The sequence below is a fragment of the Schistocerca gregaria genome, chromosome 1 (genome assembly GCF_023897955.1).
Source record: "Schistocerca gregaria isolate iqSchGreg1 chromosome 1, iqSchGreg1.2, whole genome shotgun sequence".
NCBI classification, from domain to species: domain Eukaryota; kingdom Metazoa; phylum Arthropoda; class Insecta; order Orthoptera; family Acrididae; genus Schistocerca; species Schistocerca gregaria.
The window spans coordinates 443,171,712-443,185,349 of NC_064920.1; the positions used below are offsets into that span (position 1 = coordinate 443,171,712).

Below are 13,638 nucleotides of genomic sequence, written 5' to 3' on the forward strand. Positions count from 1 at the left end.
ACAATATTGCTCCCGAAGTTGGACCATTACGGAATAAGGGGAGTAGCTCACAATTGGTTCACCTCTTACTTTAGCAACAGGCAATTTTGATCTGAATTGGGGTACTGTCAAATTGGGGGGGGGGGGGGGGGGGGGTGCCCCAGGGATCAGTGTTAGGGCCACTCCTGTTCCTTATTTATATAAATGATATACCCTCTAGTATTATGGGTAACTCTAAAATATTTGTATTTGCTGATGACACTAGCTTGGTAGTAAAGGGTGTTGTGTGCAACATTGACTCGGTTTCAAGTAGTTCAGTACATTACCTCAGTTCATGGCTTGTAGGAAATAAACTAACGTTAAATCACAGTAAGACTCAGTTTTTACAGTTTCTGACACACAATTGAACAAAATCTGACGTTTTCATCTCACAAAATGGGCATATGATTAGTGAATTTGAACAGTTCAAATTTCTAGGTGTTCAGATAGATAGTAAGCTGTCGTGGAAAGCCCATGTTCAGGATCTTGTTCAAAGACTTAATACTGCCATTTTCACTATTTGAACGGTATCAAAAGCGAGTGATACTTCTACATGTAAATTAGTCTACTTTGTTTATTTTCATTCACTTATGTCATATGGTATTATGTTTTGGGGTAACTCTTCCCATTCTAGAACGATATTTTTGGCTCAGAAACGGGCAGTTTGGGCAATAAGTGGTGTGAGTTCATGAAACTCTTATCGACCTCTGTTCACACGTCTGGGTATTTTGACATTGGCCTCTCAATATGTATATTCCTTATTGTTGTTTCTTGATACCAGTATTAGTTTATTTCCAAGAATAAGCAGCTTTCCATCGGTTAATACTCGGCAGAAATCAAACCTTCATTTGGATCGGAATTTCCTTAACTCTTGTGCAAAAAGGTGTGCAGTAAACTGCTGCATCCATTTTCAATAAGCTGCCACTCGAATTCAAAAATCTTAGCAGTAATCCATGCACTTTAAAATGGAAACTGAAGAATTTCCTCTTGGGTCACTTCTATTCTGTCTTCCTTGAAAAATTGAGCTGATTCTTATTGTAGTCTGATAGTGTTTACTTAAACTTATGGACTGACTTCTTTTTAGGTTCATGAACATTTATTTTTATCTGTTATTACTTTTATGTTGTAAGTTCATGTACTGACACATTCCATGACCTTGGAGTTTTGCTCCTCAATTAGGTCCTAAGGAACTTGACGTGTAAATAAAATAAAATCAAAATTAATTTTGTTGCTAAATTTTAATACAAACTCTTACAAAGGTTTAGAAATAGCCCATAACTTAACCTATTACTGAGCGGTACCATTCTCATTCGTTGGTTTGTAAGGTTATTAAAAGGTAAACATGGTTCTAACAGGGTGGTAACCTTTTGCCAAAAATTAAAATTTCATTCTTTGCTTTCTTCAGTATGAACCAGTTTCAGCCTAGAAACTATTCTAGAGGTGTCACAGTCGGTACAGTATGTCAGGTAAGTTGTTTAGTAGCACTGATGCAAGCTTGAGGTGTGCTGTGTCCTGTTTCCCATTATTTTCACAGCTGATGTAGTTGATTTTTTCTTGGTTTCACTTGGCTGTGGCCGCTGAGCAGTTGCCTAACTAGGACAACAGATGCATAGAGCCCGTCCTTGGTTCCTCTGTCATCGTTCTCCATTTTTTTGTTTAATCCTCAATTCTGTTTGTTCATTTATTGAGACCAGCTTGACTTAACAATGAAGAGGAGATCCTCATTTCAATAATTCTCTTTTTTATGTTACCATCCAAAACATAGACATTGCATGCAATGATAATGCTGTTCCTTTTTTTATTGTTTCATTGCCAGTCAGTATAAAGCAGTAACAAATAAAAAAAACATACTCGGAATATATTCCTTAAACTTTTGTTTTGTTGGCTCTCTTGGAAAAATAGAGAGTGACATAACTCGCTGTACCTTTAAGGAGCAGACCTTACAGAACTATGGCTCACTGCGATCTGACCCAAACTTCCTCATAATTTTCTTTCAGACTATATTTTTAGTGCCTCCTTATCCTTTCTCCTATTCCTCTTTTACCTCTTCTTCTTCATCTTCCCCTTTTCCTCCTCCTCCCCCTTATCCTTCGCTGTTCCTAATTTTTTTCTTCTGTCACAAAAATACACCTGCATGGTAAAAGACCACCAGGCTTATGCATCTATTACAATACCCAAATTAGACCACTGCTTCCAAGGTGAAAACTGACCACTCAGTTTCAGTTTTTAACAAGAGGTTACAACTCTGGTGGAATCAGGGTTTCTGCCTCAGTTAGTTAGTCACTTATATGTTCCATAGATCATTTTGCATGATAGATTGTGAAGATGTGAAATGGGTCATTTTACATTCACATCATAAATTAGTCTGCACATCTGTTTACATTTGAGCTTTTCTAAGGGTTTTTCTTTTATATATATATCACTGGATAAGTCATCACAAATGTTTGTTGCAGCATTGTGCACCCCTTTGTGTGCTAAACGCAGTCAAAATATGGAGTAATTGATGTCAGTTTTCATTTTGGTACTACAATTATGTACCCCAGTGTTCCATTTGAACTGCAGTGGATTGTTTACAACAAACTTTGTGAGGGAATAAATAAACTGTGAACCAGTAGTCAGAATGCCAAACTCCTTAAACGGATGTCTACAAGATAATTGTGGGTGACCACCAAATATTATTCTGATAGCAAGTTTTTGCTCAATGAAGACTTTCTTTCTTAAAGATTAGTTACACCAGAGCATTATTCTATGTTACATTATTGTGAGAAAATATTCCAAATATGTCAGTGTACTGATTTGTCTCTTCTGAAGATTTGCATAGGTTTCAAGCATAAATGTGGCTGACCTAAGTTGTTTCACGAGTTCCACAATATTTTCTTTCCAATTTAAATTATTATCAGTATGAACCCGTAATAATTTTTAAGTTTCCTCCATATTTATTATTTTCTCATTCTGCATTACATTTATCATTTTTTAGTACCTCTAGATGTGAAGAACTGAATATGTTGGTCTTTTTAAAATTGAGGATGAGACCATTTGCAGAAAACCAGTCAGTGATACTTTTAAGAACTTTGTTGACCATTTCTTCTGTTCCATATAATGCATGGATTGATTACAAACTAGTGTCACATGCAAAAAGAACTAATTCTGGTTGAAAGAACCAATTCTGCGTGTTGTATACTAGACGGAAGATCATTTACATATATGAGGAACAGTAGATGACCTTAGATTGAACCTTTTGGAGCTCCATACATGATTTTGCCCCGGTCAGAATTATGTCCATGGCCTATATAGGTTGAGTATAGCATTCTTTTCATTAGATATGACATTATCCATTGGTTGTCAACATATCTAGGAGAATGCTGTGATTCACACGGTTAAACATTAGAGAGGTCGCAGAAAATGCCCACTGGCACTGTTTTATTATTTAATGGTTATAAAATCTGGCGAGCAAACACATAAATGGCTGATTTCTCTCTTTAAAAATGTTATAGTGATATTGGAATAGAAATTAAAGAAGTTATCAGTAAGGTAGGTAATGTAAATATTGTCAGTTGCCCTCTATTTTTGTGGACTCCCTCAATGTTATTATATGCAGTGCATGAGAATTAACCTGCAATAATTTATCTTTTGGATGTATGCTCTGCTTTCTCCTTTTGAACTACTTTCTTTGAGACTCTTCATAGAAATGTGTAGGCTAACCTTGCCTTTGCAGTCCCTATTATGGTAAGACTCACAGATTTCTCACTTAACGTGGGTTCTTTAAACTTTGTAAGTTGTATTTATCTATATAGATGGCATGTTTCTTCAAGTGTCTTTGACACACAGGTTTTTAAACATTTCCACAGTGCTGCCCCAAGAGTCAAACAAATCAGTGACCATATGTGCTGCCCATCTTTGTATACATTCAATATCCCTGTTTGTCCTACTCGTTATGTATTGCACACAGTTGAGCAGTATTCTAGGAAGGATCACACAAGTATTTTGTTAAGTCTCCTTCATAGACGTAGTGTATTCTACCAGTGAACTGAAGTCTTTCATGTGCTTTAGCAATTATTGAGCCTACGTGATCATTCTGTTTCATATCCCCACAAATTTTTACATCATAAATGCATGGTGTTTTTTAAAGTGCTCCATTTTAGGCCTACATTTCTGGACATGGAAAGAAACTTTTCAACCTTTGCACCACTTTGAAATCTTATATTCTAGCAACTGAGGCAGGAAACAGTTTCAATCCACTTATATCTTGCCAATAAATATGCAGGTAGGTGGTGTTTAAATTGTTTATTGGTTTCACTTCACAGCATATATTCAATACATTGTTAAGTATCAGTTCATCATTGTTAATGTTAATAACTGCGTGATAAATGTAGATGTCTGTGACACAAATTTAAAATGTTAGGCAACACTTTACACATTTTTTGCATCACAAAAATGGCAATAACTTACTGGGCAGTGAAGAGACCTAAAAATATGAAGTACAGTGTTAGTGCCAGGTAACTGGCCAAACTGGGGGAAATACAGTTTATTATTGGATATGAGAAAATGGCTTTATTGTTTTCTTTGTGTTTCCTGCTACTAAGAATATGTTCTCCATATCACTGTGTAGTTTATAAAGTGTTTGTACATATTTTAATATTAGACACGAGACTGCAAATATGGTTTATGATGTAGATGGTGTTCTTTTGCAGTGCAACTCAGATGTGACAATGAACAGGGATGATGAAATCTGTTGGTACCATGGAAAGATATCTAGGGAAGCAGCTGAACAGCTTCTGCTCCAAGGTACTTCATGCCCATCATTGAGATTAGTTAGGAATATAATTTTATTTGAACACAAGTAGATTCTAAATTAAAGAATCTAGAAAGTTTTAATCGCAGTTGTATTAAAGTTACTTTGTGATTGGTTTTATCGGTGTTATCATAATTGTAACCAGTTGAGAACTTGTCAGGTTTCTTTTTATGTCTTGCATCTGTTCCCTGCTTCATACTGCTAGTAATTTTCTTATAAAATGTGATTTATGTATTGTGCATTTCATTTATATATGCTCTTTTCAACATTTGTTTAGTTGCCTACAAAGTTTGTCCCTGGATCAAATGCTGTTTGTCGATACTTTTCTGATCTCTGTAGAGTGTGGAGAATGTATTGTGGCAATCAGCCAGAGTGTAAACAAATGAGAACTTAGACTGCATGAGGGAGAAGAGTGCAGTGGGGGAACATGCCCAATCTCCCTCTGACAGAGCTGAAAAGCTACATTCTTGTTCTGTGCTTCTGGTCATAGAGATTGCCAATCCCATGTGGTGTTGTAGGGGTCGTACACAAACACCACCATGGACCAGGATTAGCTCTTCACTAATTTAAAAACAGAAAACAGTGAGCAATGCACAACACAGTGCAAGACAAGGTACACAAATCATCCAGCAACAGCTACAGTACATTTATATGCTGAGCTTGTCAGTGTCATAAACATGGTAGTTTGGGTTTTGTGTGTACTTATTCCAGTATCTTAAACAACTACAGAGCTAAACACCTTCCACCTATAACTATCACAACAAAGTGTACGCATAATATTTGGTTTAAGTATGGTGTTGATGATTTTTAATTAATAACACCTGAAGGACCATTGTTAATCTGACATTCAGCTTATCGACAGCTTTAGCCTGTTGAATACTGTTTTTTGTGAGGAACGTATCCAGGGTCTGTGCACTTTGGTCATTGGGAAGGCGGGGGACAGATGGTCGTCTTAGGGTTGCTGTGAATAACGAAATACTACTGAGGTTTTATGGCAAATGACTCGAGGTAGACTGCCTGCTACTCAGTATTCATTACATGTTCTGGCTTTTTTCGAACTGATACAAATGCAGCATCAGGAGTTAGTGGCAATTGATGAGCACTTAAGTCCACAAGTGCCCCATGACCGTAACTTCAGTCCTCCTGCACTCACACATGATCCTCTGCAGTCTCCCTCTTCCTTTGTTCTATCTTCCCCTCTCAATCCACTCCTCCACAGCATTGCACACTGCACACAATTTCCCCTGCCTGTTGCTGGAACAAGCTCATTGATGCCACCCACATTCATATCCTGCATACCAGCTGCCTCTCCGTCCCAGCTCAAGCACTCTTCTCCAACCATTTCTCCCTCTCCCCATCTCCTTTTCCTCCCCTTCACCTACTCCACCCAACACTAGCTCTCACTCTAATCAAGTTACAGTGTCAGCACAATGCAGTAAGCTGGGTCATTGTAGCTGGTTAGGCATGTACACTGTTTATCCAGAAAGTTGCAAGACTGTAAGTTGTGTACACGCGACATCAGTGTAGTAACTACTGGTGCATCTTGAACTAACAACTGTAAACACCAAATGTGCACTTGAACAGTCAGTTATGAGGAGACAGTGTTAAGTAATGGATTTGCGACCATAGTGTGTCAGCGTTGTTGTGTCACGGATTGTAATGGAACAACTAACTGAACATCACCCAAGACATTCTCCTGTATGTTTTCAATAATAGAAAAGTGTGTGCAAAGTGTGTCCTGCACAACTTGACTGCCAAACAACAAATGAATGTGTGTACACTTACCATGACTTAATTGAAATGAAAAAACATGGACAACTCTGATTGTAAAATGTAGGGGACTGATGAACTCAGAAGTTAAGTCCCACAGTGCTCAGAGTCATTTGAACATTTTTTTTTTAATGTAAACTTTCACAGCCGGAAATCTCACAATTAATAAAACATTCTGGGCTATTATGCTGTTAACAAATGGATTTCACCTTAAAGCCTGACAATTTGTCTCCACCTGTGGAGGACATCTTTAAGGGGATCACAGTTTTTTTGAATATCTGATTCACAACCTGGCTCACTATTGACTACAGCAAAATTACACTTCCGCAAGCTCCTGCACAGTGGCATGACGTCACATGTTTTGAATATGCGAGTGCGATTGACCATTGTCGATTGGTGTCGTCTGCTGTTGCTATCATCCCTTGGTAGAAAACCATTACGCAGTTTCTGTACCAGTGTGAAATCTGTTCAACCACAGCATAATAGCCTGGAACATTTGATTAATTATGGACAATTCTTTTCTGGACAAAATGATCACAGGTGAAAATATTTGGTTTTATCAATATGAACCTACCACAAAATGCCAAAGTGTGCAGAATAATGGGGCTCTCATCTTTCATCAAAACTGAAGAAGGTGTGATTGTGACGCACAAAATGAATGTCATCCCAAAGGAGAACTATTCTGACAGTTGCAAATGATTGTATGAATGTTCAGTGTGCTCTAATCAAGTGGGCGAGAGGTGACAATTTAAGACCACTATGTTAACTTTTTTCTTAAAATTTTTGGTCTGACAGAATATGCACATACAACTTGTTAGTTTACAAGAAGCATTTGTCTAAAAGCTAACATTCTCAGTCTTATAAGGATTAGAACTTGAATACTGCAACCAGACAAAAGTATTACATAAAATGTCTCTTCCCATTTAACCATTACCAGTTTCAGTTATTGAAAAAGTCCATCATCATGTGACTCTTATACACTTTCATTCTGGGGCCTCACTTTATAATCATTAAAATGGAATTTTCAGTTATCCGTCTAGCACTCGATAGGTTCTTGTGAAAATCATGACAAATAGGGAGAATGAAGTACAGCATTGACTCAAGGCCGTTGTTTTTTGCACTCATAAGTGGTCTTACCCTGGGATACTTGGGGTTCAGGGCAGTGTTGTGAAGATCAGCTGGCATATCTATAAGTTGTTTAGAGAAACTCACTCCATAGTATTCCACATTGCCATCGTGAGTGTACCTAAACTACGTTACACTGGTCTTCTCTTAGCTTATTCTGAGGTTTTTTTTTCTATACAAGATACAGTTAGTCCATCAACTTCTTTCCTATTTACTGAAACTGATGTTAAAGTTTCAGAGTTGAAGAAATTCTCACTTTTCATTTCCACCACTTTGAATTTTTGTTTCTTGATTATATATTATATTGATACTGATCTGGATTTCATGTAGGTGATAAAGGTTCTGTTTGCATCTCATCTAGCTCTCAGTGTGATTGAAACCAATGTCATTGGTTATTTAACTGTATTGTAATATTAAATATTTTTGATTAAGCTCATTGATGTACATAAAGTGCTTGCAACTCACACATATAGTTACTACCTCTCATAACAAAGATTACTACCCAATCATCATGTTTTCCTTTTCTGCTGAAGGCAGAGGAATAGACCTTGGAGAGTGATTAACATAACACTAAGTGGTTCATTTTTAGACCAATATTGACTTGTAATTAAATCATCAGAGTTGTTAATTTCTGCAATGGAATCCATGGTATAATTCTTGGTGTTAAGATTTTGAAAGGTCTGATGAATTAATTGGGTTCGAAGTTTCGTATATTGGACATTGTCTGAAGGTGTTCCTTCCAGATCATGCAGTATATCTGTAGAGATTCCCTGTTCTTCAGTTTTATGAATATCACCGTGATTTTAGTTCTGGACAGCATCCATTGCGTGAATAGTTTCAACATTATGCATTATCTCTTCCAAATTTTCTGAACTTGGTGTGTTTTTTATATAATTTTTGTTTTTTACTGCATCATTTCCATTGGCTTTGATATTAATATTAATGCTCATTTGCATTATGTCTGTGATTTACATAGTTGTCATCATTGGGTAAACAAAAGATTCAGATTCACCAGAAGTTACACTCTCAATAGGAATAATATTTTTTATTTTCTTTACCATATTTAAGGAGTATTACGGGTCCACTTACTATTTATTTATTTATTTATTTATTTATTAATTTATTTATTTATTCATTCAGTTATTTCAGCTTTGAGCATTTTGAATGCAATTGATGTTAATAGTTTGCACAACCTGAACAATAGGTAATGTTACACATGATAATAATAATAAAGTAAATAATATTATGAAAAGGAAAGTTGCGACTCACCATACAGTGGAGATTCTGAGTTGCAGATAGGCACAACAAAAAGACTGTCACCATCTAAGCTTCTGGCCAGCGAGGCCTTTGTCAAAAAAACACACACACACACACACACACACACACACACACACCTGACTGCAGTGTCTGGCAGCTGAAGCCACCAGCTGCCAGAGGATAATCGTGTGTGTGTGTGTGTGTGTGTGTGTGTGTGTGTGTGTGTGTGTGTGTGTGTGTGTGTGTGTGTGTGTGCACGCCATGTATTTTCAACAAAGGCCTTGGTGGTGGAAAGCTTAGATTGTGACAGTCTTTAAGTTGTGCCTATCTGCGACTCAGCATCTCTGCTATGTAGCGAGCTAGCAACTTTCCTTTTCATACTAATGTTACATTCCATCCTTGATTTTCCATTGTTTAATAAAGTAAACAAGTAAATCATGTGTATTTGCATACATAAGACATTAAAACCCTTCTTTTTAAACCAGCTTTTTTTGAACATTTGTGAAGATTTTTAATGAGGCAGTGCTTAAGGTGGCATTACACTGAACAGTTTTACTCCGAGGTATGTACACCTATTGTGAATTTTGCTTAGTCTTGTAAAAGGTTGGTCAGTCTTTTCTTTGTGACATTGAAGTGATTGCCTTAATTTGTAGCTCTGTTTTTTTCTTTTGTGTAGGTTAACCAACTAAGTATAAATACTGATGAACTGTTATGACACTCAGTTTCTTGAAAAGGTCCCAAATGTTACCTTGTTTGTGAAAACACCTGCTGCTCATCTAATAGCCTTTTTCTGCTTGTAAAAACTCTTTTTGCTCCGGCGGCACTGCTCCAAAACTGTATGCAGTATGTTACATTGCTATGAAAAAATGCATAATGGGAGCTGACCATCATCTTTTCACTGATCCTTTAAATTTACGTAACATACAGGGTGTTACAAAAAGGTACGGCCAAACTTTCAGGAAACATTCCTCACACACAAAGAAAGAAAATATGTTATGTGGACATGTGTCCGGAAATGCTTACTTTCCATGTTAGAGCTCATTTTATTACTTCTCTTCAAATCACATTAATCATGGAATGGAAACACACAGCAACAGAATGTACCAGCGTGACTTCAAACACATTGTTACAGGAAATGTTCAAAATGTCCTCCGTTTGCGAGAATACATACATCCAACCTCTGTCGCATGGAATCCCTGATGCGCTGATGCAGCCCTGGAGAATGGCGTATTGTATTGCAGCCATCCACAATACAAGCACGAAGAGTCTCTACATTTCGTACCGGGGTTGCGTAGACAAGAGCTTTCAAATGCCCCCATAAATGAAAGTCAGGAGGGTTGAGGTTAGGAGAGCGTGGAGGCCATGGAATTGATCCGCCTCTACCAATCCATCGAACACCGAATCTGTTGTTGAGAAGTGTACAAACACTTTGACTCAAATGTGCAGGAGCTCCATCAGGCATGAACCACATGTGCCGTACTTGTAAAGGCACATGTTCTAGCAGCACATGTAGAGTATCCCGTATGACTGAGCGTAGGTGGAAGAACATGGGGCCCAATCAAGACATCACCAACAATGCCTGCCATTATGTTCACAGAAAATCTGTGTTTATAACGTGATTGCAAAATTGCATGCGGATTCTCATCAGCCCACACGTTGATTGTGAAAATTTACAATTTGATTATATTGGAATGAAGCCTCATCCGTAAAGAGAACATTTGCACTGAAACGAGGATTGACACATTGTTGGATGAAACATTCACAGAAGTGTACCCGTGAAGGCCAATCAGCTGCTGATAGTGCTTGCACACGCCCAACGACTCACCGTGCTTCTGTGCGCTGCCAGGTGTCCGTAGATGTTGCACAAGTAGCAATGAATATCTGTGATGCTCTGGTTTTCCGCTAAAAACAAACTCCATAAGAGCTCCTTGCTTGGAAGGCACCTCCGTTACAGAACGCCATTTTAGAATTTACGTATAGCACCCCCACCTGTCCGAACGTCATTAAACTGTAGGAGTGGAAGCGGGAGTATTCCATGGCATCCCAAAACAAATTCCGCATTTTTTCAACCAAAATTTCCACAGAAAAATATGTTGCATTTACTTATTGGATGCCCCCCTATTTGATGTTCAGCATGTAAATCAAAAGAAGCTTGGGGAAGATCTGAAATTGTGTTTCAACTCTTTTGCAAGTCACAAAGTACTTTCATTCTGAATTACTGGGTGAATGCAGTCTGAGTTTTCTTGCGCGGTGCATTATGCTTTATTGTTCACCACCACACTCACACCCACCCCTACGAGAAGTAGGTGGTTATCACCCCCACAATTCAGAAACAACTGGTTCTCCCGTAGCACTCTCCATACAGTGACGTGGTCAATGTTACCTTGTACAGCAGCAACTTCTCTGAAGCTGACATTAAAGTTATCGTCAACTGCATGAAGAATTGCCTCATCCATTGCAGGTTCCCGTTGTTCTAGGTCTTCCCCAGTCGCGAGTCATAGGCTGGAATGTTCCGTGCTCCCTAAGACGCCGATCAATTGATTCGAACGTCTTCCTGATGGGCCACCTTCGTTCTGGAAATCTGCCTCGATATGAATGTACCGCGCCACGGCTATTGCCCAGTGCTAATCCATACATCAAATGGTCATATGCCAACTCCGCATTTGTAAACATTGCACTGACTGCAAAACCACATTTGTGATGAACACTAACCTCTTGATGCTATGTACTGATGTGCTTGATGCTAGTACTGCAGAGCAATGAGTCGCATGTCAACACAAGCACCGAAGTCAACATTACCTTCCTTCAATTGGGCCAACTGGTGGTGAATCGAGGAAGTATAGTACATACTGATGGAACTAAAATGAGCTCTAACATGGAAATTAAGGGTCCACATAACATCTTTTCTTTATTTGTGTGTGAGGAATGTTTCCTGAAAGTTTGGTTGTACCTTTTTGTAACACTCTGTATATCTTACTCTTTGTACTATAGTGCATATAGAATCTGTGTGGTGGTTTCAGGTTAATTTGGAAGTCAAGTGTGCACCCAGAAGTTTAACAGACTGTCATTGGTATTACGTCAACTAAAAATTACATTTCCAGTTTTGTTCCGGTTTACAGTTAATTCACTGTCTTTAAACCAGATACTGGAAATCCTTAAAGCATATACTGGAAATCCTTAAATCATATACTGGAAATCTTTAAGTTGGCTTCGCTTTGTTCATTTAGGTCTTCTGTGTCATTTATAGTTGCAATGAAACTGGTATCATCAGCATACAGAACAGTTCTACATTACGTGATACTAGATAAGTCATTAATATACATTATAAACAATCAAGGTCCCAGTTTGAAACATCTAGGAATCCAGGGCTCATCAAGATATGGTTCTATAAGAGTGAGTTGTGTATCTCGGATGCCATAGCAGATGACTTTGTCTATTAGAATCCGATGACTCACAGAGTCACATGCCTTCCTCAAGTTTCTTTTTCCATGGCTTTTATTATGAAATTGGTGATTTTTCTTTTGCCAAGATCGTTAAAGCAAAAACCCGTTCTGCATCTAACATTCTCTACAAAACTTACTTGGTGTAATATTACTGTCATGTTTGTGTACAGTGACTACAGATTTGTGAATTGGTGCTAGTCTCCTTTTGATTAATACACTAAAATTTTATATCACCACCTCTAAATAGTGTGTTAGCCAAAAAACACACCATAATATTTTAATGGAAATTATCACTTCATGAAAATGTAATGTAATTGTACAGATAAAAAATTTACTCACGAAGTGGCTGAAGGAGAACACACATACAAAGATATTAAAGTTTGCAAGCATTTGGAGCCAGTAACTCCTTCATCTGGCAGAAAGGGTGATGGAGGAGGAAGAGGGATAAAGGAAGGGACTGGTGAGGCTTAGGAAAAGGGGTAGAGTTCAGAAAAGTCACCCAGAACTGCAGGTCAGGGGATGCTTTCTGGACGGGATGCGAAAGAAAGACTGATTGATGGGGACTGCACCGAACAAGATTTGAAAACATCCCATACATCTTCAGCGTTCTAGGCAAATGTATTTGTTCAGAGGCAGACTCTTTACAGTAATACACAATCATTCTCACCTCAGCCTTCACTGGATGCAATTATCCCACCAACCTAGTTCAGAAGCAGATTTCCTGGGCAATCACATCGAAATCTGGTACTGCTGATCCCTCCATGAAACAACTTATCAGTCCACCACTTGTTACTCAGTGTTATCCTGGTCTTGAATGTATTAATCAGCTACTTCGACACGGTTACGACTTCTAAAAGCATGCCCTGAAATGAAGTCCATTCTATAAGACATTTTGCGCACTGCAACCCGGGATAGATTTCCGTTGTCCACCCAATCCCCACAATATTGTTTTCAGACTGTATGCTCCTTTTGCACCCATCTTCATACCCTATGGCTCCTACCCCTGTGATGACCTCCGCTTCAAGACTTGCCCTATGTACTATCCTGCCACCACTTATAACAGCCCGGTAACTGACAAAGCATATGCTGTCAAAGGGATAGCCACCTGTGAAACAAAACATATTGTATACCACCATATAACACTGTTCAGTCTTTTACATTGGCATGACTACCCCCACAATATCAGTTAGGATGAAAGGGCATAGGCGGAGGGTGTGTGCTGGCAACATACAA

General features: G+C 38.2%; 1 protein-coding gene across 9 annotated transcripts in view; it reads left to right on the forward strand.

Moving 5' to 3' along the window:
• LOC126351714 (tyrosine-protein kinase Shark) overlaps nucleotides 1-13,638 on the forward strand; it is a 146,185-nt gene that overhangs the window by 11,233 nt on the left and 121,314 nt on the right. For 8 of the 9 annotated variants that reach the window (XM_050002627.1, XM_050002631.1, XM_050002635.1 and 5 more), the window contains exon 2: nucleotides 4,710-4,803. In XM_050002627.1, coding sequence (XP_049858584.1) covers nucleotides 4,710-4,803 — 94 coding nt within the window. Of the gene's footprint in view, nucleotides 1-3,990; nucleotides 4,283-4,709; nucleotides 4,804-13,638 lie in introns of those variants that run through there. The other variant, XM_050002629.1, reaches the window with a different exon arrangement.